The sequence below is a fragment of the Muscardinus avellanarius genome (genome assembly GCF_963383645.1).
Source record: "Muscardinus avellanarius genome assembly, chromosome: 13".
Taxonomy (NCBI): domain Eukaryota; kingdom Metazoa; phylum Chordata; class Mammalia; order Rodentia; family Gliridae; genus Muscardinus; species Muscardinus avellanarius.
In genome coordinates, this window is record NC_137799.1 from 47,469,389 (window position 1) to 47,494,280 (window position 24,892).

The following is a 24,892-nucleotide window of genomic DNA, read 5'->3' on the forward strand; positions in this document are numbered from 1 at the left end:
GATTTAAGAGTTAATAATAAGCTGGGTGTGGCGGTGCATGCTTGTAATCCTAGTACTTATAAGGCTAAGATAGAAGAATTGAAGATTCATAGCCAAACTCAGTTACTTAGTGAGGCCCTCACAACTTATGAGACCCTGTGTCAAAATAAAGGAAAAAAAATAGGGCTCTAGCTCAGAGGTAGAATGCCCCTGCATTCAATCCCCCACACCAAAACAACAAAAAAATAACAAATTAAGTAAATATGTACGTACTTGTATGAATTCCATTAATAATCGGCTGAATTATCTTACATAGCTAAGTTATATATGCAACCGTATTTGGCTTTATACTTACAGTTTCCAGGCTCTCTTTTTTTATGTTCAGTGAATCCAGTTGTTGCTGAAGTGTGTCTAATTCCTAATAAAGGGGGGGGGGATACAAATTACAGTAAGAATAATTGTTTTTCAATATTGCAAATATGGATGTGAAGAAGTAAGTTTTGTAAAGATCTTTAGTCAGTATCTTACATACTAGCTGGGTGTGGTGGCACACATCTGTAATCCCAGGATGTGGAGGTTGAGACAGGAGGATTGCAGGTATCTACCTGAGTTATACATCAAGCCCTTTTAAAGTTTGTTTATTTATTTATTTATTTATTTATTTATTTATTTATTTATTTATTGGTACTGGGGATGGAAACCAGGGGCATTCTACCTCCAAGCTACACCACCAGGCCTGTTTTTTATTCTTTATTTTTAATACAGGGTCTCATTGATTTGCAAAAGGGCCTAAGTAGCTGAGGCAGTCTGAGAACCTCAATCCTCCTGTCTCAGTCCAAATGCTGGGATTACAAGCTTGCGCCACCACACCTGACTTATTTTTTTGAGTTTTTAAAACAGGGTCTTGTTAGGTTACTGAGCATTTCATTATGCTACTGAGACTGTCCTTGAACCTGAGATCTCAGTCTCCCAACCTGGGATTATAGGCTTGTGCCACCACACCTAAGTTATACTTTTGAGCACTTTCATATCTTTTGCTTAATTTCTTTCAGGATCAAGACCTATACACATACATCCATGTAAACATGGTTCACCCCTAGGGTAAGATCCTTAGGTTACTCATTCATAACCCCTGTTTAAAGTGAAATATACTTGGTCTTGCCAAAGTATTTGGTAAGTATTTTGTCATTTCTATAATTTTTTTTGTCAATAGTTCTTTATATCTTATAAATCTTATCTAAAATAAAAGTTATACTAAAATGCCAGTGAAGGAATGTCTGAGAAACTAAAACTATATTCATTACTGGCACTAAGTCTTTGCTGACCCTTTAGTCAAGGGCCATATGATTATGATAGGGTACCATCACAAATGAACCCAGGGGAGGTTATCAATAACTCCTCAGATGGCCCCTAAGTTGCTTACTTAACTAACATGATTGGGAGCAATAACCATTTAAATTAAGAAACTAATAGGCAAAAGTTTAGCTGCTTATAAGGCAAAGAAAAAGGACATAAAATTAATATCCATATGGCTCTGGTCCATGAGGCTTTTTACTGTTTCATTGAAGCCTATAAAAATGCATATATTTGCTGGGCATGGTGGCCCACGTTTGTAATCTTAATACTTGAGAAGCTGAGACAGGAGGATCGCAGGTTTGTGGCCAGTTTCAGCTACTTAAGGAGGCCCTCTGAAAATTAGTGAGACCCTGTTTCAAAACAAAGAATAAAAATAGGGTCAGGGGTATAGCTCAAAGATAGAATGCCTCTGTGTTCAATCCCCAGTTAAAAAAAAAAAAGCACTTATTTTCACACATCATTACAATATGCAAAAATTAAGAATGTACAGATCTGAACAAATAATAATTCCATAAAGGCAAGTTTACTATGTAGCATAAGAAAATGAAGTTTTCTAGATAAATACTTTCAAAATTTAAATTCCCATTGGAATTTAAATTAGCTGAGGTTATAAAAATGGATTCTCTGATCAGGTCTTGACAAGCTCTCAGTGGATGCGAATGCTGCTGATTTTCAGACCCCACTTTTACTATTGAAACCGCTACATGCGTAGCATAGTAGTAATTAATATTACCTGCAACAATTTCTCATTTGTAGTTTTCATCTCTATGTACTTGACCTGTTTTTCAGGAGACATATTTTTAATAATGCCATCAGCTGCTTGTTTTTCCTGTTCAACTTCTTCTTCTGTACTTCTGATTTGTTTTTCTTTCCTGAAAGCAAAAGCATACAATATTCCTGTTATTATATTTTTAAAAAGTAATTCTAGTCAGATACTTATTTATTTATTTATTTAGTGGTACTAGGGATTGAACCCAGGAGTGTTCTACTTGTGAGCTATACTCTGGCCCTTTATTATTTAGTGTGTGGTGTGTGTGTGTGTGTGTGTGTGAATGGAACCCAGGGGCATTCCGAGCTATACCCCCAGCCCTATTTTTTATTCTTTTTATTTATGTATTTTTTTCATTTGTGGGTCTGGGGATTGAACCCAGGGTCATTCAACCTCAGAGCTATACCCCCTGCCCTATTTTTTATTCTTTATTTTGAAACAGGGTCTCACTAAGTTGCAGAGGGCCTCACTATGTAGCTGAGGCTGGCTGCAAACTGCAATCCTCTGGTCTCAGCCTTCCGAATCCTGGGATAACAAACGTGCACCACCACGCCCGGCTTTATTTAATTTTTATTTTGAAAAAGGATCTAATTTTCTGAGGCTGTACTCAAACCTGTGATACTTCTGCCTCAGCCTCCCAAGAACTGAGATTACAAGCATGCACTACCATGCCTGGCTCAGGTTTTAATTTAATGGGGTACTTAAAGATATTCAACTATAGTGTGTGACTAAAAAGTCCTTATATTTGTACCAGGAAAAAACCTTTCTAAGCTATATGAAGTTTAGTTCCATCAGCACAGACTTATTTTAAACTTCTCTTCTCCACCCCTGAATCCTGTTTCTTTATTTTCCATTTTACTTTACTAAAATAAAGACTAGGATAGAAAATACTTCAGGAAGCATTTTACTGTTTCTTATCACATCCTCAAGTTAAAGTGTTAGAATAGTGGTTTTCAAACATTCTTTAGCCACAGAACTCTCTGATCAAATGGAAGCCTGTGCAAAAATTTGGCATGTAAATCTCTGACTGAACCAGCAAGAAGAGAGAAGTATAACTTGATATTGTATAAAGAAACCATAGCTTTAACTTGATAATATTCTTGGCTCAGGTGTATGCCTGTGGCTACAGCTCTTTGGAAGTGAGGCAGAAGGAATGCTTAAGCCCAGGAGCTTCAGGCCAGCCTGCACAACATAAAAAACTCCCATCTTTTAAACACCAAAACCAGTAACAGAGAAAAAAGGGGCTGAGGGTATAGCTGTATAAGAGAGAGCTTGGCTAGAATGTGGAAGGCCCTGGACTTATCCCAAGCACCACAATAAGCAAGCAAACAAACAACAAACAGTATGCTTTGCTTAAATTCCCTTTTCTCTCTGCTTTTAATTAGAATGGGTATCTGACAAATTAATGCTCTATTTTAACACTGTAAACCCAATACACTAAGCCTATAAAATAACATACTAAGTGTGGTGGCACATGCCGGTAATCCCAGAGCTTGGGAGGCTGAGACAGGAGGATAACAGGAGGTAAAATGCCCCTGGGTTCAATGCTCAGTACAAAAAAGAAGAAGAAAGAGGAAGAGGAGGAGGAGAAGGAGGAGGAGGAGGAGGAGAAGGAGGAGAAGGAGGAGAAGGAGAAACAAAACAATAATGATACACTAATCTCTCAAAGAAACATTACTATAAAAGTAAAGCTAATTATAAATAATAACCATGTTTATCATGTAATCACAAGATATACCAGTGATGTGTCCATTATTTTTATGCCAAGTTGATTATTAAGAGAATAAAGAAATTTTCTAAAAGAAAAAAGATGCAACTTATGCAAATATTTCAAGATATATAACATAAATTGTCAGTCCCAAGATCATAAATTTGATTGGACTTCAAAATTTGATTAATCTACTACTATTTACTGTCATTCATTCATAGATAATCAGCTCTTTTTTTTTTTTTTTGGTGATACTGGGGGTGGAAACCAGGGGCTTTCTACCTCTGGGCTATACTCCCAGACCTATTTTATATTTCATTTGGAAACAGGGTCTCACTAAGTTGCTGAGAGCGTCACTTAAGTAGCTGAGGCTGGCTTCGAACCTGTGCAATCCTCCTGTCTCAGCCTCCCAAGCGCGGGGATTACAAGCGTGCGTTACCACGCCCGCCCGGCTGTCACAGAACTTTTAGGTACAAAATATCATCTATTTCAATCCCTTTGTATTTTATTAAAGTTAATAAAGCCAATAAGTCAATATTTTGGAATATTGGATAAATTAATAAAGCCAATAAGTCAATATTTTGGAACTCATTCCATATTTCACATTTATTCACTACCAACAAGTGTTCCTGGTATGTCTTCCTACTATGTCTACTGTGGTTAAGTGGGAACTAATGTTGTACAGTACTCCATTTTACAGAAGGGAGAGTACAGCACAAGGGAAGTAACAGACTTTCTGAAGGCCATAAAAGGGTCAACTGTCAATTCTTTTGATACTTTGAGCACACTGTTCCTGAACTTGGCAGTAAAAAAACCAGTGAAGGTGTCATAAAAATGAATAAACAACAAAGTTGAAAGGCAGTGGGATAGAAAATTTGATAGTACCTTCAATTTGAATGTTTCTAAATACAAAATAACTTTAGGATTTACACAAACTGCTTTGGAAACAATTATGCATTCAAACAATTGGGTGCTAGAGATCAAAATTATGCGTCTTCAATATAATATGCTTTAAATCATAAAGGAAAATTGTCGATTTTTACTAAATTTCTGAAGAGGAATTAAGCAGCACAAAGGTTAATAAGCAACTGCCTCATTTGTTACACTGAGAAAGTCAAAGATGACTTTAGGAAATTATTCTTCTAGTCAATATTTTGCTAAGGAAGTTCAGCTTACTTTTAATTACTTGTTCACTGGGTACAAAGGTTAAAACAAAGTGAAATGCAATCATAAGACACTATTTTTTCTAGTGGTGTAGAAGAAACAGAATAAATTTCTTTCAGCTGTCAGTTTCAAAGACAAAGAAAAAAGTAAAGGTAAGACCTTAGATATTTATGTTTGGTTGTTGTTGATGAATTTGATAAAATATCTCAAATTTATTCCATCTGTACAATAATCTTTACCTTTATGCATTGAAATATCAAAAATATGATTATATTTTCACATGGTCTACCTCAAAAATATAAACCAGGGACATGGCCAAAGAGTCTTTCCCAAATAAAGTTATATTGCAATACAAATTAATTGTTTTTCTTTGAAGAACAAAAGTTTTTATCTCACCAATCAATTTTATAAGATCTTTTTATTTTGAAATATGTTAGTAACAGAGTATTTTGAAGTTATTTTAACCTAAAAACAAATTTTGCAAGATGAAAAAGAACACCAGCTAGAAACTGTTGAAGCTAGACAGTAACCATTATCATTAACTTAGGTTCTTTTCCATCAAGTTTTTGATTATGAAGTTTTTAAATTTGAAAAATAAACAAGAACAAAAATCTTTATAAAATGGCTATGCCATCAATCACTAATATCTTACTCCAAGTGCAATGAATTTAGCACATATATTTAAAACATGTAATGACAACTACATATGGATTTTATTTAACAAAACCAAAACAAATGGGGCATTTTTATTTCACTGCATATGGTAATCATATAAGGTAAACAACCTAAAATTCCTAAACTTGTACTTGAAACCTCATTAAGAATATGGCATTTTTCAATATCTATAATTTCCTTTTCTGTAAAGCTTTTTCATATTTTTATTAGTTTGTAGGCTATGTAAGCAGTTCTTAATCTTATAACAAAAACTCCATTTGTTCTCTATTTTTTATTAGTTCCTAAGTAACTACTAACAAAATGAAAATATTTCAAAATAAATTTCAAATTGAGAAAAAAAATCTCAAAAGGGGAAAAAAAGACAAAATGATTGTTTCTTTTTAAATCAGCTTTTTGAAAGGGCAAATTGACTCATAGACAATTTCTCCATAGTCTACTGACTTGCTGCTCTGCCAATATGATTTAAGGCAACTAATAATACCAGCAAGGGCTTTTGCTAGCAGCATCCATGCCCTTTCTCAATCTTTTCCCTGTCAAAAAACACACAAATGTGGGAGAAAAGTAAAGTGTGGTGTGGCTCACATGGTGCCACTTCACAGCTTTAGACCTAATAATGCTTTACATTTGTTGAATGCTTTCTTATATAGAACCCTGAGCTTAGCATTTGCTACTTTGTAGCAAAAGGAAAAAAGTTCTAAGGCATAATTTTCTTTCTTTTAGCACACTAGAGTAAATAATTATTATAGATGATGAAGATAATACATGTAATAAATGTAACATCATCCTCTGTCTCCATTTTCACATAAGCTCACAGGCCTATTCTTGCCTGTGATATTATATGTAAATATTAGTTCAGTGTGCTAATCTATCCTGATCAATTTCCTCATTGCCTTTGTTGATCTGTTTAGCCTTATTCCTCTACTTTTTAACTTTCCCCAGTAAAATATACTTTGTTAGAAAAAGCTATTCTGCCTCCCGGACTTTATGCAACTTGCATGTCTATCATGGTGGAATTCTTTTTAGAGCCAGAAACGAGTTCAAGCTGTCACTTATCCAGATCTTCTTACTCAGCTGCTTCTGTTCCACATCAACTCTTACTTAAATCCAGTTACTTTTCTTTGTAGCCTATATGCTTCCTTTAACAATTTCTAGCCTATATGTATCTGAAAAATAGCACTGTCCCCTTACTTACCTCTCCTCACTCACATCTCCATTTCATCAGAGAAATCAGTAAGAAATTTACCACACCACTTCAAAATACTGAAAATATGCCATTGGAGACGCTGTACAACTACTTCTAGAGATCGGGTAAACTAATTTATTTCTTTCTCTCTTTCTTTCTTTCTTTCTTTCTTTCTTTCTTTCTTTCTTTCCTTCTTTCTTTCTTTCTTTCCTTTCTTTCTTTTTGTCAATGCTTAGGCATTCCCAGTTTATGAGCAATGGTCTGGATAAGTGACAGCTTAAACTCGTTTCTGCTTCTAAAAAGAATCCCACCATGATCTACATCCAAGTTGTATTAAATCCAGGAGGCAGAATAGATTTTTCTAACAAATTTTATTTTAATAGGGAAAGTTAAAAAGTAGAGGAATAAGGCTAAATAGATCAACAAATTAAAGGCAATGAGAAAATTGATCAGAATAGACTAGCACACTGAAATAATAATGAATTCCTGCCGCTGCTAAGACAACACACGTTAGTAATAAAGAGGATCCCCTCATTCTGATTAATTGTTCCACTTCCAGCTCTGATTCAATACTTTCCTTGAAAAATCCTATGTAACTGTAACAAATGCTGGAAGAGAGCTCAAAAGACTAAATTTTAGAAAACATGACAAGATATATTCATATTCTTTCAAAACAGGTAATTAGTTTACAGAAGGGTTTCCAGTGCTGACAGAGGTAGCAAGAGAATGAGAAACATTAAGGTCATAAACAATTAAATAGAATTAAACAATTAAATTAAACAATTAAACAATTAAACAATTAAACAATTAAATAGAATTAACAATTAAATAGAATGTATTAACAGGAGCATTCTCCAATAAATGGCAATTTCTACTAAAAACAGCACACTGAATGTACCCATTAACTTTGATGCCTGCTCAAAACCCAACTAAAATAAAAATTAAAGGCCAGGTATGGTGGCAAACGCATATAATCCCAGTACTTGAGAGGCTGAGACAAGAGGATTGTAGGTTCACGTTCAGTCTTAGCTACTTAGTGAGGCCCTCTACAACTTAGTGAGACCCTGTTTCAAAATAAAAAATTAAAAATAGGGCTGAGGGTGTAGCTCTAAATTAGAAAGCATCTGGGTTCGATCAATCCCCAGTTCTGCAAAATAAATAAATAAAAATTGAAAAAAATAAAGGTAAAAATGGGCATAAACTCAAAGAGAATGAAAGGGGGAACAACAACAAAAAATTAGAAACCAGAAGGTAACTGTTGAATAGAAATTGACTGGGAGAGAAAAATTTTTCCAACTCAGCAATGGAAAATACTGAAAGGCCATTGGATGTAGTCTACAGGAAGTCTAAATAGTCCAGAAACCTGGTATTCTGGAAGTTGAAGAGGAGCTAAGTCCAACTTCTTGTCTCTGCCCAATCAGATAATGTTCCTTCCCTGTGTGAAAAAAAGATGAAAGGACTTGTTCCTACTCTGGAAGGAAAATAAAGGGAATCCGGGCAGCAGGCACAAGTGAATGCAGGGGGACTGTTAAGATTAAGTTAAAGTTCACACATTACATATTGATAGAAACTCCCCCTATTCACCACTCAGTTTTTAGGATTCTGTTCCTAAGGCCTTATTATTTAGCAGTCACAGAGAGTCGTTTTGTAGAATCCAACTACTAGCTCAAGAAGAAAGATCTATTTTGAGTTAATATTTGTATATGGGATTAGGTAAGGGTCCAATTTTATTCTTTTCCATGTAATTATTATTTTTTAACAATATTTAGTTAAAAGATTAATATTTCCACCACCAAATGTTCGTGGAAACCTTGTCAAAAATAACTTGACAATATAGGGAAGAATTTAGCTCTAGGCTTTTATTTAACTCCAATGGTTTATATATCTGCCTTTAGAATAGTACTACACTGTTTCAATTATTGTAGCTTTATATGGTTTGAAATCAGAAAATATATATCTTCTAGCTTTGTTCTTTTTCAAGATCGTTTTGGGTATCTAGACTCCATATTCCATATTAGGATAGATTTTTTCTGAAAAATAAATATATAAATATATGATAGTTTCACCTAAAAAATAGAAAAAAAATTCTCTGGTAAGAAAGAAAGCAAAAAGAAATATTGAAATGTTATCTTTAAGTCATCAAAAGCTTGGTATCAGACAAATGAAACTGTTATGTGAGATTATCATTTTTAATTTTAGATAAATTGCCATAATACTAGATGTCAACCACTAAGCCAAGCATGGGAGGGAGGGATAGGGAGAGAATGGGGTGGGGATTGGGTGGAGGCTGACTGGGAAAAGTGTGCATGTATGTCTACAAAAGTATGTATCCTACTATGATGTATGAATACAGTGCACCAATAAAAATTTAAAAAATAAATAAATAAAATAAAGAGAGTAACATTTAGGGATACCCCAAGAAAGCATTCCAGCAAGTTCACTCAAGAATAGGGTCTTAGATGTCAGTAAGTCTCATACAAATGTAGTTTCCAATCAACTTTTTAGTTCCCCCACTCTTCTCATAAATCCAAAACAAAATATTGACAGATATATAAAAAAAAGCACCCAGTAAAACTTAGAAAACCAGAAGTACACACAGAGCAGGGCACAGAGGTTGTTCAAGGAAAAGGAAGACAACAAAAGGTACACACGGACACACACACACACACACACCTACTACTAAAGAAAATATTCAAGCCAGGTGTGGTGGCACACACCTGTAATTCCAGTACTTAGGAGGCTGAGACAGGAGGATTGCAGGTTCATGGCCAGCCTCAGTAATCTAGTAAGACCTTCTACAACTTAGTGAGACCCCATTTCCAAATAAAAAATAAAATAGAGTTGGGAATGTAGTTCAGAGGTAGAATGCCCCTGGGTTCAATCCATAGTACCACAAAAAAATAAATAAAATGAAAAAAGAAAATATTCAGAGAACAAAAATAGGCCTTAGGAGCCAGGCATGGTGGCGCACGCTTGTAATCCCCACTCTTGGGAGGCGGAGACAGGAGGATCACGCATGTTCGAAGCCAGCGGTGCTGGCTTAAGTGACCCTGTTTCAAAAATATAAAATAGGTCTGGGAGTGTAGCCCGGAGGTAGAAGGGATTCCAGGAACCCCAGTACCACCACCAAAAAAAAAAAAAAAAAGGCCTTAGAATTAAAAAGATGACAGGAAAAATAAAACTTTATAGAACGTGAAGATGAAATTGAGAATGTGTCCTATAAAACAAAGCAAACACAGAGATAAAATATAAAAAAGTAAAAAATAATTTAAAAATAATTTAATGATTTTTAAATTATTAGATGGTCCAATATTTAATTAAGGTAGTTCAATATAGAGAGTGAAATTTTAAAAAAAAGGTGAGGGGAAATCATCAACATTAAATAATTATTGTCAATATAATCAATGAATTTTAGAAAAATTCCCCAAACTGAGGAATATAACTTCCAGAATGAAAGGGTCAACCGAGGACCTAATTTAACTAACAAAACCAGACTCTCATAAAGACATGAATATCACAAAATCATGAATGTCAGGAAACTGATTTTTAGAAACTCTGAGGGTTAGGGAGAGGTGAGTTACATAATAGGATAAAGAATCAGAATGACAGCGCAACTGAAACGCAAAGACAGTGGGGCAATACCACCAACAGTTTGAGAAAAAGTTATTTCCTGTAGAATTCAATTCTTTCAAGGTCTCAAAATATTTCCCTCCTATGAACTGTCTGGGGAGGTTATTAAGCTCTATTGCAAAAAGGCATCAAGTCAAAATAAGGCATTCTAGAAAATAAGAATCCAGTAAGGAAGGCAAAAGAGAATTTTTACAATGAAGGCAGAAGTCAGTAACTGTAGAGCAAAAGCCTGTTGATCAGCATCTCTAGATCAGAGCCTGGCAGAGGCTCTGGAGAGGTCTTTGTGAGCTGGTGAAAAATTAAATACTTAATTTCTATTACTAATAGATTTTCTAGGGGAGAGTGTGGGCAAAAGTTCACAAAAAGAAAAAAAAACAGAAAACTAAGCACATGAACAAACAGTCCGATTAATTTAGAGAGGGAAAAAAAAGTATGTAGCAACAGAAAGAGTAATCTTGTTACAATTCAGTCCTTGATAGTTTATATACATATATTTGTGAGAATTTAAAAAATGAATATTCAACAGGAGGATCACAGCTCACGGACAGCCTCAGCTACTTAGTGAGGCCCTTTGCAACTCAGTGAGACCCTATTTCAAAATAAAGAATAAAAAATAGGGCTGGGGGTGTAGCTCAGAGGTAGAATGCCCCTTGGGTTTCATCCTCATTACCAAAAAAAAAAAAAAAAAAAAAAGAATATTCATCCAACTAGAATTACAAGTAACTATGTTAGGAAGTGAATGTTTGATGTACTGAATATAAGAGAATATTTTTAAAAACAAGCTATTATTTGAAAGCTAAAATGTCTTCCACAGTTATGTCAATGAATAATACCAACAGATAACATTGAAAATTTAAAAATCAAGAAGTAGTAATATAAGAATATTCTTAAAAACACATACATAAATATTCATATTCCTTTGGGCTTTCTTTCATGCACATATCTATTAAAAGCTTTAAAAGTACAATTACTTCAGCCGGGCGTGGTAGCGCACGCTTGTAATCCCCGCACTTGGGAGGCTGAGACAGGAGGATCGCACGGGTTCGGAGCCAGCCTCAGCTACTTAGGGAGGCTCTCAGCAACTTAGTGAGACCCTGTTTCCAAATAAAATATAAAATGGGTCTGGGAGTATAGCCCGGAGGTAGAAAGCCTCTGGATTCCACCCCCAGTACCACCAAAAAAAAAAAAAAAAGTACAATTACTTCAATTGCTTTAAAGCTCTTTTCAACAGATCTAAGACTCATGAGATACCCTAGAAAATACTGATTCTCTCTCCACAGGAGCTTTCCAGTTCGTGTTGAGATCAGGGGACAGGAGGTTAAAAAAAAAAAAAAAAAAGACAAAGGCACAGGGATGGTAAATGGTAGTGAACTTGATTTTCATTTTATATATTTTAGAAAAAAGTAGATACAAAAGTGAAAAAAGGAAATCAAGATGCTCACAATAATCTCTAAAGTTCTAGTCTCCTATTGAAACAATATTTTCTTTCCTATCAGGCCTGCAATATGAAAATCACATGCATCCTGGTCTTGCTTTGGCCCTTCTCCATGCTACTATTACTGGATGAAAGCCACACTTTCAAAACAGTAAGTTTTTATAATCAAGGTAGTATTTTCAAAGGAATACCTTTTAGTTTACTATCTAAAGGCCAAAAAAAAAAAAAAAAAACAAAGAAAAACAGAAACAAAAAACAAAACCTAAGAAAATTGAGCTATCAAAACTATTCTTCAAACCAGGTGTGATGGTGCAGGCTTGTAATCACAGTATTTGTGAGTCTGAGTTAGGAGGATCGAAGCTTTGAGGCCAGCCTCTGCAGCTTAACGAGGTCCTTTGCAACTCAGTGAGACCCTGTCTCAAAATAAAAAATATAAAATAGGGCTGGGGGTGTAGCTCAGAGGTAGAATGCCCCTAGGTTCTACCCCCAATACCACACAAAAATAAAATAAAATGGGGTCCTATTATGTTTATATGGTTAACTTACAGATAGTACATTTTTAATGATGCTAAATGTCATTCCAAGAACATGGTATGTTTTACTATTTGTTCTATTTTTGTGTCTGTCCTTCAGGAGTGTTCCACAATTTTTCTCTTACAGATCTTGCACATTTTAAAACTTTTTTCCCTATTATAAAAGGTCATCTCCAGATAGCTTTGTTGTATGTTTGAATACTGCTGCTTTTTGTGTGTAGATATTATAAGCTGAACATTTAATTTTATTTTTGTTCATAGTAGGCATTCCCATAAATTCTTTCTAGCTCTCCATATAACTGATCACACCATCATTAAATAAGAATAACTTTATTTCCTCCTTTTCAACTCTCAAGGTTCTAACTGCATTCTTGTCTAATTTTTATTGCTCACACCTCCAACACAGTGATGAATAATTCTGGGCATCGTGTATACCTTTATGTTTTTCCAACTTTAGTCAAAGGTTTTGTTTTACTACTAAAAATGATGTAGAATTTGGAGCTGTGGTAAATATTACCTTTTAAAACACAAAAGTAGAGCTGGGCATCGTTGTGCATACCTGTATCACAAAACTTCAAAAGCTGAGACAGGAGGATAGCAGTTCAAGGCCAACCTCAGCAACTTTGCAGGACTCTCAGAAATTTAGTTAGGCCCTGTTTCAAAATAAAATAAAAATAAATAAAAAGGGCTGTGGGGGAGTACCTTGGAGGTAGAATATCCCTGGGTTCAATTCCTAGTAACCCCCTCCAAAAAAAAGGCTGACCTGTTAACCCAATCTGGGTTAACAAATAACTTGAATCGGGTATTATTTTGAAATTATTTAGTAGCCCTAGGTATGTGTAGATACTTCTACTGACTTTTAAAAATTATATTTCAATCGTGGACTGATAAAGGCCTTTCATATTAGAATATTAAATTAGTTTATAAAATTATTTGTCTTGTTTTTGTATATTCATAAATAGAAATATATCAATCTTCTTTATTTCTGTAATTTTATGTAACAGTTAGAAGAAATCTGAATAACAAGAATCTCCTTGTTAAACTGTATCAGAACTTCCTTAGTCTTTACTATGTTATCCCAATAAAAAATAAAAGTTGCTCTACACTTTTCATGTTATATTATAGTTTTTCTTCCCCCAAAATGAATTCCTCCCAATGTCTAAATGCTTGGATATAAAATTTTAAGAAATGTTAGCATTTTTCCTGACTAATATGTTTCTAATGTTTTTCTTTTTTAGGAATTTAAATGTAATTTGACTGAAAAGAATTATTCTTTGATTCCAGCGGATATCAATCACAATGTTACTATCCTTGATCTCAGTTATAACAAAATTACTCTGAATATTACAGACATAATGGCACTACAGAAGTATTTTTTACTTACTGAACTCTATTTGATTGAGAACAATATCATTATCTTACATAATAATAGCTTCAGTAACCTCTCCCATCTAGAAATCTTAAATATCTGTAGAAACTCCATTGATGTAATTCACCAGGATGCATTTATGGGATTAAATAAATTAAAACAACTACATCTGTGCCAAAATAAAATATTGCAAGTAAATCCTGACATGTTTGTGCCTCTAAACAACCTGCAACTTTTGAATCTGCAAGGCAACTTGATGAGCTACTTTAATGTACCACAACAATTTCATCTGCAATCAATAATTTTATATGGAAATCCATGGAATTGCACATGTAGTCTTTTCAATTTGCAGAGGTGGTTGAATACATCAAATGTGACACTAGGTGAGCTATCATAATTTAAATGAATAAAAACCAAAATGTAATTAACTTTTGGTGTTCCACCCTAAAAAAATCTTTCATTTCATTTTTATAAAACAACTGGGAGCCGGGCGTGGTGGCGCAAACTTGTAATCCCAGCATTTGGGAGGCTGAGACAGGAGGATCTCAGTTCACAGACAACCTCGGCTACTTAGTGAAGCCCTTTGCAACTCAGGAAGACCCTGTTTCCAAATAAAGAATAAAAAGTATTACCGGGGGTGTGTGTAGAATGCCCCTGGGGTTCCATCCCTAGTACTGCAAACAAACAAAACAACAACAACAACAACAAACACTGGGCACAGCAGAGCAGGCCTGTAATCCCGGCTGAGGCAGGAGAATAACAAGTTCCAAGTCAATCTGAACAATTTAGCAAGACCATGTTTCACAGTAAAAAATAAAAAGGGATAGGGCTATTGCTGAGTGGCGAAGTGCCACTGGATTCTGTCTTTAGTATGGAGAAAAAATATTTTTAAAAAGAAATCTATTATTCTGAGGGGAATAGTTCAGTGATAGAGTGCTTGCCTAGCATATGTGTGAGACCCTGGGATTGGTCCTCAGCACTGCAAAAAGTATATATATATATATATATATATATATATATATATATATATATATAAAATTTTTTTTTAAAGGAAACTATATCAGTTAAAGGATAACAGGCAGAAACAAGAAAAAGTCATTGCTGGGGCCTGGGGATATAAGTCAGTATTAGAGCACTTGCCTACCATGCATGAAGCCCTGGGTTTGACCCCCAGTACCGCAAAACAAAAACAAACCAAAACTCAACTGTAGAATAGATGCTTTCCTAAAATTTAAATATTCTATATACTTGAGATGATATTGTCATTTCATGTATTCAGTTTGCAGAACACATAAGACTAATTTCATTTTAAGTATTTCCTCTTTATTCTTAAAGCGATCTTGGCACAGCGTATGTAACCATACTCTGCTTAAGATTCAGATTGCGGCTGTAATCCTTTTTTGTGTGCGTATGGTACCGGGGATTGAACTCATGCGCATTCTACTTCTGAGCTATAACCACAGCACTTTTTATTTTTGTTTGGAAAGAAGATCTTACTGGGTTGCTGAGAAACTTGCTATGTTGCTGAGGCTGTCCTCCAACCTGAAAACTTCCTGTTTCAGCCCCCCAAGTACTAGGATTACAAGTGTGTGTCACCACACTTGGCTGTAACAATAATCTTAATCATAAAATTTTTATTAAAACAAAAAAGACACTGTATTTAAAGTATATTTATAAGCCAGGCATGGTGATGCACACTTGTAATCCCAGCATTTGGGAGGCTGAGACAGGAGGATCACAGTTTGCAGATAGCCTCAGCTACTAGTGAGGTGCTCCACAACTTAGTGAGAAATTGTTTCAAAATAAAGAATAGAAAATAGGGTTGGGGGTGTAGCTTGAAGATAAAATGTCCCTGGGTTCCATCCCCAACACTACAAAAATAAAGAAAGAAAGAAAGAAAGAAAGAAAGAAAGAAAGAAAGAAAGAAAGAAAGAAGTATATTTATAAAATAACAGGAATGTGCATCATCCATTCACTGTGTTGCTATGTAAATATGTCAGAATTTCTTATAATATTCTTAATGGCGGGTAGATGTCAAACATTCTTGATAAAAATAATTACAAGTGTTGCCAGCCAAAACAATGTTGCTAGCCTTATTATTTATTTATTTATTTATTTATTTATTTATTTATTTATTTATTTATTTATTTACAGTACTAGAGATGGAACCCAGGAGCATTCTACCTCCGAGTGACACTCCCAGCCCTATTTTTTATTCTTTTTTTTTTTTAATTTTGAAACAGGGTCTTCACTGAGTTATCAAGGGCCTCACTAAGAAGCTGAAGCTGTCTGCAAACTGTGATCCTCCTCTCTCGGCCTCTCAAATGCTAGGATTACAAGCGTGTATCACCATGCCTGGCAGCCATTCCTATTTATAATAAATTTCAATTTATTACCTCTTATTTACCAGAAAATGAGAACATCACGACGTGTAGCTACCCAGATACCCTGAAGTACTACAACATCAAAGCAGTAACTTACAGAGCTGAATGCTACTCAAACGTTATTTCATCTACAACTGAAGATCTTTATATCCATTTTCAGTCTTTTAGCAACTCAACTTTTAATAGCTCTTTAAGCAATTCCACAAGAAATTCAGGTAACATACTGGTCTTAAATATCAATTTTGCTATACTAAATATACTTAGGTATTCTCTTCATCTTTTTCCATAAGAAATTTCTATGAACAATGTAAAATAACATTTCCTTGCCTCAACAAGAGATTCACATATACTGGGATTTCAACCTTGGCTCTGTTAGTTATCACCCAAATGCCATCACTTATTATTTAACTTCTTCAAGTCTTCATTTTAATTATTCAAGTAATAATTCTTAACAAGTAGAAATCAATAATGGTCTTATGTAGCCGGGTATAGTGGCACATGATTATAATCCCAGTACGTGAGAGGCTGAAATAGAGGGATCGTGGGTTCGCAGGCAGCCTCAGCTACTTAATGAGGCCCTCTGCATCTCAGTGAGACCGGTTTTCAAAATAAAGAATAAAAAAAAGGCTGGAGGTGTGGTTCGGAGATAGAATACCCCTGGGTTCAATCCCTAGTGCGCCCCCCCAAAAAAAATCATAATAATGGTCTTACATGAATGGGTACCAACACATGCAAAGACAGGTATAGGTAGAGTATCCCTTATCCAAAATACCTGCAACCAGAATTGTTCTGAATTTTTATTTTTATTTTATTTGTATTTTGGAATATTGGCATGACATGATGAAATGGGTGCCAAGTCTAAATACAAAATTCCTTTAATATTTTTTTTGTGTGTATGTGGTACTGGAGATGGAACCAAGGGCCTTCTAATCCTGGGCTACATTCCCAGTCCTATTTTATGTTTTTTATTTGGAAACAGGGTCTCACTAAGTTGCTGAGAGCCTCACTAAGTAGCTGAGGCTGGATTCAAACCTGCTCAATCCTCCTGTCTCAGCCTTCTAAGTACTAGGAGCACAAGCGTATGCCACCATACCTGGCTACAAAATTCATTTTAAAAGACCTTATATTGGGGGTCTGAGACCAGAGGATCACAGTTCGCGGGCAGCCTCAGCTACTTGGTGAGGCCCTCTACAACTCAGTGAGACCTTGTTTCAAAATAAAGAATAAAAAATAAAAGAATTGGACAGAGGATATAGCTCAGAGGTCAAATGCCCCTGGGTTCCATCCCCAGACCTGGGGGAAAAAAAAACCTTATACTCTGCAGATAATTTTATAAAATATTTTTAATGTATCTGTATTTTGACTGACCTGCCATACAAGGTCAATTATGGAATTTTTCATTTATGGTGCTCAAAAAGTTTCAAAATTTGGAGCATATCATCCACATTAGAAACGCTCAACTTTTAGGTATTTTGGAAAAAAGTGCTCTTTTACTATATCACGAGATATCTTTTATTTAGTATACTGGTTACTTTTGCCTAAAGAAAACTGCAATGTATGTTCATTTCTAATACTAATTGTAGGAAATAATAGGACATGTGATTATGATAACTTTGTCAATTTAACAAAGTCTCTTTTTCTCTTCTATTTAAAGAACATAAAAAGCTTGGAAAAAGTTGGGCTTTTCTTGTTGGTGTTATTGTCACTGTACTGATGACGTCACTCCTCATCATTATTCCTATCAAATGCAAAGTATGGTATAATCTTCTGATCAGTTATAATCATCATCGCCTGGAAGAGCATGAAGCAGAAACCTATGAAAATGGCTTCACCGGAAATTCAAGTCCCCTTTCACAGATAGGAGATACAAATTCTGAAGACACTACAGTAATATTTGAACAGTTACATTCATTTGTGGCAGATGATGATGGATTTATTGAAGACAAATATATAGATATCCATGAACTGTGTGAAGAAAATTAACTCAATGTTTAACTTTGTAAAAATTTTGGTCTGTTCAAAGCTTACATGTAAAAATTTTTATATGTAACATATCAAAGTGTAGCTAGTAGGTCTTCAATATTAATTAGCATAATATATGTATATATCATGAATATATTATTATGTTGAGCAAGCAAGTCCAAATGCAGTAATCAGCAGTCTCACTAGCTAAATTGCATGGTTAATGTACAATACTAGCATTGCTAATTTCAGCAGTACTGAGGAGTCCATGCAAACTAGTAAAAAAGCCTAAGTAACATATTCATTAACTAGAATGAATGGATTCTTATATTAACACATACTTGTGATGTAATACATACTGAATTATATTAAAGTTCCAATCAGTAAAGAAACAAAAAATGTGGGTTTTATTTCATGAATCAATGTGAGGAAGAGAGAAAGCTTCAACTACACACCATAATTTGGTTTATGCTCATAGAGTGAATTCATGGAGTTGGAAAAAATTGTGTGTGTGTGTGTGTGTGTGTGTGTGTGTGTGTGTGTGTTTACGGGGGATTGAACCTAGGGGTATCAGCCTCTAAGCTACACCCTCAGCCCTATTTTATTTTTATATTAAAACTAGGTCTCAACTAAGTTGTTGAGACTAGCCTTAAGTGTATAATCCTCCTGTCTCAGCCTCCCAAATACTGGAATTATGGGCATGCACCACTATGCCCAGCTGGAAAATATTTGTCAGTGCTTCCTGAACTAGTAAAATAAAATTTTCTCAAAATTTAGTAGCAATTTAAAGCCCATGCACAGTGTTCAGGCATAATCCCTAATAATTACTGATTTCAGTCATCATAAAGAAAATTGACACCAAAACACATAATTGCCACAATTTAATATTGTAGTAGCTTCCAAAATTGGCATCATAATTATTTATAAATTTTGTTTACAAAAATGTATATTTCTTCCTCTATAGAGGAGATAATTATTCAAATTAATTTGTATTAGGGCTGAGGAATCTTAAGGTAGTCTTTAAGTAGCTGTTTGGAATTAAATACATATAGCAATGTTTCCCAAATTGTCTCCTAGAATGCTAACTTCTAGGAAGACATTCAGAAGTATTTATAGGAAAAAAAATAGGTACATGGGCAGGGCAATGGTTTTAATCCCAGCTACTTAGAAGGTTGAGGCTAGAGGATCACCAAGTTTAAGGCAGTCTAGGCAGTTTAATGAGAAATTTTTCCAAAAAAAAAAAAATTGTAAAAGGGCTGGGATGTAGCTCAATAGTAGAGCACTTGCCTAGCATGTGTACCTCCAGGGGTTTAATTCTTAGTAACACAAAAATGCAAAAAAAAAAAAAGTATGTGACCAAATTACTACAGGAAATATGAGGTTTAAATAAAATAAAATGCCAGGCGTGGTGGCGCATACTTGTAATCGTCACACTTGTGAGGCAGAGAGAGGAGAATCACGCAGGTTCGAAGCCAGCCTTGATGGCTTAAGAGACCCCGTTTCCAAATAAAAATATAAAATAGGTCTGGGAGTATAGCCCAGAGGTAGAAGGGTTCCATCCTCAGTACCACCAAAATAAATAAATAAATAAACAATATTTCTTAATACAGAACATATCTGAAAATTTACTCAGCTCAACTGCTGATTATTAAGTGTTAAGAATTCTTCAAACTTACTTGCTAACAAAAGTCTTTCTTAGAGGTGCACCATTCAGAGCCATAACTCAGTAATAGCCCGAAGAACACACTAGCCCGAAGACTGTGGGTCTATCTAAAGTGAATTACTTGCCAAATTCTCTTGTAATCAAGTGGCTTCAAATATAATTTTAACTTATTGATGCAAACTGACATCAAAAATTGTAGCTAAATCTGTAATTTTTATCTTCTGTATCCTTAAAAATAAAGACAGCTTTAAAACAATTTACGAATAAAATATCTGTGATTTTCTTTTTTCTCTCTTTCTCCCCCACACCTCCTTTTTTCATCTCTCTCCATTCTCCTCTCTCCTCTTTGAGTACTGGGGATTGAAACCAGAGGTCTTCTACCTCCAAGTTATATCCACAACAAAGAGAAGCTCAAGGTATCTATGTCTTCAAAACCAGCACTAGAGAATATACTCAAAGAGATTAACTACAAAGAAAAAATACACACCAGAACCAGAGAAACAAGAATTTCCATCCAGCAGACAACTAAGCAAAGAATAACAAACAGTATTTCAAACAGAAGTAATATCTCAACATGTTAGGAATTAAAAATCATCTCTCAATAATCACACTGAATGTAAATGACCTCAACTCTCCAATTAAAAGACATAAAGTGGCAAGATAGATTAAAAATCAGAACCCATCTATCTGCTGCTTACAAGAAACATACCTTATGAGTAAAGATAGTAACAAACTTAAAGTAAAGGGCTAGAACAAGGAAATCCATGCCAACAAAACTTGAAGACAAGCAGGAGTAGCAACTATGATATCAGACAACTTAGACATCAAGCCCACACTTATTAGAAGAGACAAAGAAGGTCATTTTTTACTGGTAAAAAGAACAATCCAGAAAGAGGAAATAACAATAATCAACATTTATGCCCCAAACACAGGTGCAGCTACTTTCATAAAAAAAAAAACTCTTTGTGACATTAAGTCACATATAAATTCCAATACAATAATACTGGGAGACTTAAACACCCCTCTTACCCCATTAGACTGATCTTCTAGACAAAAGGTAAAGATGCCTCAGAACTAAGGAGCACCATTAATCAAATGGACCTATTAGACACATATAGAATATTTCACCCAACTACAGCAGAGTTAACATTTTTCTCAGCTGCTCATGGAACCTTCTCCAAAATAGATCACAGCATGGGCCACAAAGTGAGCACTAGCAAATTCAAAAACTGTGACATACTTCCTTGTATCTTTTCAGACCATAATAGAATGAAATTAGAAATCAACTATAAGAAAACCCAGAGAAACCACATAAACATATAGAGACTGAACACCACACTTCTAAATGAAGAATGGATTATAGAAAAAGTAAGGGGTGAAATCAAGAAATTTCTAGAAACAAACAAAATTAGAGATACAGCATATCAAAACCTCTGGGACACTTTGAAGGCAGTAGTTAGAGAAAAACTTATAGCACTGAGTGCTCACATAAGAAAAACATAAAATCATCAATAAATAACCTAATGAAATACCTCAAAGCCCTTGAAAAACAGGAACAATTTAACCCCAAAGCCAGTAGAAGACAGGAAATTATTACAACCAGAGCAGAAATCAATGAAGTAGAAAATTTAGAAATGATACAGGAAATCAACAAAGCCAAAAGCTGATTTCTCAAATAAATTAACTAGATAAACCATTAGTCAACCTAACTTAAAAAAAAGAGAGAATCAATCCAAAATACAAAAATGAGATGAAAAAGGAGATACCACTACTGACAGTGTAGAAATCCAGAGGATTATAAGAAACTACTTTGAAAAACTATACTTCAACAAAATGGAAAATCTGGAGGAAATTGACAACTTTCTTGATAAATACAACCTGCCTAAACTGAGTCAAGAAGATATAGAAAATTTAAACCAACTAAATCAAATAAATTGAAACAGCAATACAGAACTTACCATCAAAGAAATTCCCAGGACCAGATGGTTTCCCAAATGAATTTTATAAAGCCTTTTTAGAAGAGCTAATCCCAAAACTCCTCAATCTATTTTGTGAAATAGAAAAAAAAACTCTCCCAAACACATTTTATGAAGCCAATATCACATTAATACCAAAACCCAATAAAGATAGCTCAAGGAAGGAAAACTACAGGCCTATATCTTTGATGAACTTAGATGCAAAACTGCTAAACAAAATAATAGCAACACGCATTCAAAACAACATCAAAAAAATCATACACCATGACCAGGTAGGGTTCATCCCAGGGATGCAAGGCTGGTTCAACATACAAAAATCAATTCATGTAATTCATCATATAAACAGAACCAAAGACAAAAATCACGTGATCATTTCAATAGACACTGAATAAACATTTGACAAAATTCAACATCCATTTATGCTAAAAGCACTGCAGAGAATCTGAATAGAAGGAACATACCTCAACATTATAAAGGCAATCTATAATAGGACCACAGCCAACATTATATTAAATGGGGAAAAACTTTGAGAATTTCCCCTAAAAACAGGAACAAGACAAGGATGTGCATTATCACCACTTACTCCAGCCAGAGCAATAAGGCAAGAAAAGAAAATCAAAAGAGTACAAATAGGAAAAGAAGAACTCAAACTTTCACTATTGGCAGATGACAATCTATACTAAGAAGACCCAACAAACTCAACCAAAGGGCTTATAGAATTGGTCAAAAAATTCAGCAGTGTCTAGATACAAATCAATATTTAAAAATTGGAAGCTTTTCTGCACACCAAGCATAAATCTACTGAAAAAGAAATCCAGAAAATACTTTCAATCAAGATTTCCCACAAAAAAATAAAATACTTAGGAATAAACGTAATCATGGAGGTAAACGACTCTACAAAGAAAATTATAAAACATTGAAAAAAGAAATCGAAGAAGACTTTAGAAGATGGAAAGATCTTCCCTGTTCATGGATAGGCAGAATAAATATCATCAAAATGGCCATACTTCCTAAAGTGATCTACAGATTCAATGCAATACCCATTAAATTACCAAGATCATTCCTCACAGACATAGAAAAATCAGTCTTTAAATTCATTTGGACAATAAAAAACCCAGAATAGCCAAAGTACTTCTCAGCAACAAAAACCATGCAGGAGGAATCACAATACCTGACTTTAAACTATACTACAAAGCCACTATAATAAAAACAGCATGGCACTGGCACAAAAACAGATACATAGACCAATGGAACAGAATAAAAGACTCAGAAACATATATACACACTTACAGCCAATTAATATTTGACAAAGGGGCCAAAAACATACACTGGAAAAAAGATAGTCTGTTCAACAAGTGGTGTTGGCAAAATTGGTTAACCATATGCAGAAAAATGGAAATAAATCCCACTCTGTCACACTGCACATGAGTCAATTCAAGATGGATCAAAGACTTGGAAATTAGACCAGATATTGAGGCTCCTTGAACAGTGTATAGGTCCAACAGTGCAGCACCTAGGCACATATAAAAACTTTCTCAACAAGACCCCAAAGGCATAAGAAACTAAAAGGCAAAGCAATACATGGGATTGCATGAAACTGAAAAACTTCTGTACTGCAAAGGAAACTGTCAAGAACCTCAATCAAGAGCCAACAGAATGGGAGAAGATTTTTGTCACCTACTCCTCTGATAGATGACTAATATCTAGAATATACAGAAAAGACAAGAAACTCAGCACTAAGAAAACAACCCAATCAAAAAATGGGCAAATGAATTAAACAGACACTTCATGAAAGAAGAAATTCAAATGGCCAATAAATGCATAAAAAATGTTCAACATCATTGGCAATCAGAGAAATGCAAATCAAAACTACCCTGAGATTTCACCTAACTCCAACTAGAATGACAATCATTCAAAACAAAGAACAACAAATGTTGGCAAGGATGTGGAAAAGTGGGAACTCTAAAACATTGTTGGTGGGATTGTAAACTAGTGCCACCACTTTGGAAAACAGTATGGAGAATCCTCAGAAGAATGAGAACAAATCTACTAAGATAGAAAACCAAACTACCAAACTAATGCATGTGTATCTATGTTCATAGCTGCACAATTCACCACTGCCAAACTATGGAACCAGCCAAGATGTCCATCAACAGATAAATGGATTACAAAACTGTGGGATATGTACACAATGGAATTTTACTCAGCCATAAAGAAAAACACAGTTACATCATTTACAGAAAAATGGATGGAACTAGAGGACTTTATGTTAAATGAGATTAGTGAGTCACAAAAAGAAGAAGTAGGGTGGGCGTGGTGGTGCACACTTGTAATCACCACGCTTGGGAGGCAGAGACAGGAGGATCACGCTGGTTCGAAGCCAGCCCCGCTGGCTAAAGAGACCCTGTTTCCAAAAATAAAAAAGTATAAAATAGGTCTGGGAGTGTAGCCTGGAGGTAGAAGGGCTTCCAGGAACCCCAGTACCACCAAAAGAAGAAGAAGAAGAAGAAGAGGAGGAGGAGGAGGAGGAGGAGGAGGAGGAGGAGGAGGAGGAGGAGGAGGAGGAGGAGGAGGAGAAGAAAGAGAAATAGGACACTTTCCCTAATAGTGAAAGCTAGGGAGAAATGGGTAACAGAAGGAACTCTAGATGAAGAAGAAAAACCTATAGAGGAGCAAATAAAGCAACCTAACTGGGGAGAGCGGGGAGGGAAACTCTAAAGCACATGATTTACTTAAACAAACATATCAAAGTCAATCACTAAGCCAAGCATGGGAAGGAGTGATAGGGAGGGAATTGGGTGGGGATCAGTTATGGGCTAATTGGATGATGTGTGTATGTATGTCTCCACAAGTCTTTTATCCCATTAAGATGTATGACTACAATACACCAATAAGAAAATTTAAAAATATTTAAAAATAAATTATAAGTATTTGCTAAATGGTTTCAAACCAGACAACTAGATTTGAGGAAGGAGAGTAGGAGGAAGGAAGAAACAAAAAGCTTTTAAGTAAAATCTTGGTCAGCAAGAATAAATTTTTTTTTATATATAGAGACTGCCAATACTTTCAGTTTGTTAAGAAGTTCACAGCACCATCAAATGACAAG

At 34.9% G+C, this 24,892-nt stretch overlaps 2 protein-coding genes across 2 annotated transcripts in view; one reads left to right on the forward strand and one right to left on the reverse strand.

Annotated features, from left to right (window-relative positions):
- IFT74 (intraflagellar transport 74) overlaps positions 1-24,892 on the reverse strand; it is a gene marked incomplete at its 3' end in the record, with an annotated part of 75,294 nt that overhangs the window by 38,571 nt on the left and 11,831 nt on the right. The window contains exons 8-9 of the mRNA XM_080708455.1: positions 2,069-2,207; positions 335-397 (exon numbers count right to left, since the gene is read on the reverse strand). Coding sequence (XP_080564581.1) covers positions 335-397; positions 2,069-2,207 — 202 coding nt within the window. The remainder of the gene's footprint in view (positions 1-334; positions 398-2,068; positions 2,208-24,892) is intronic.
- On the forward strand, positions 11,970-18,168 carry LRRC19 (leucine rich repeat containing 19; the record flags this gene model as incomplete). Its single annotated transcript, XM_080708456.1, has 4 exons — positions 11,970-12,050; positions 13,671-14,184; positions 16,212-16,400; positions 17,840-18,168. The coding sequence occupies 4 exons, from the start codon at positions 11,970-11,972 to the stop codon at positions 18,166-18,168; spliced, it is 1,113 nt and encodes a 370-aa protein (XP_080564582.1).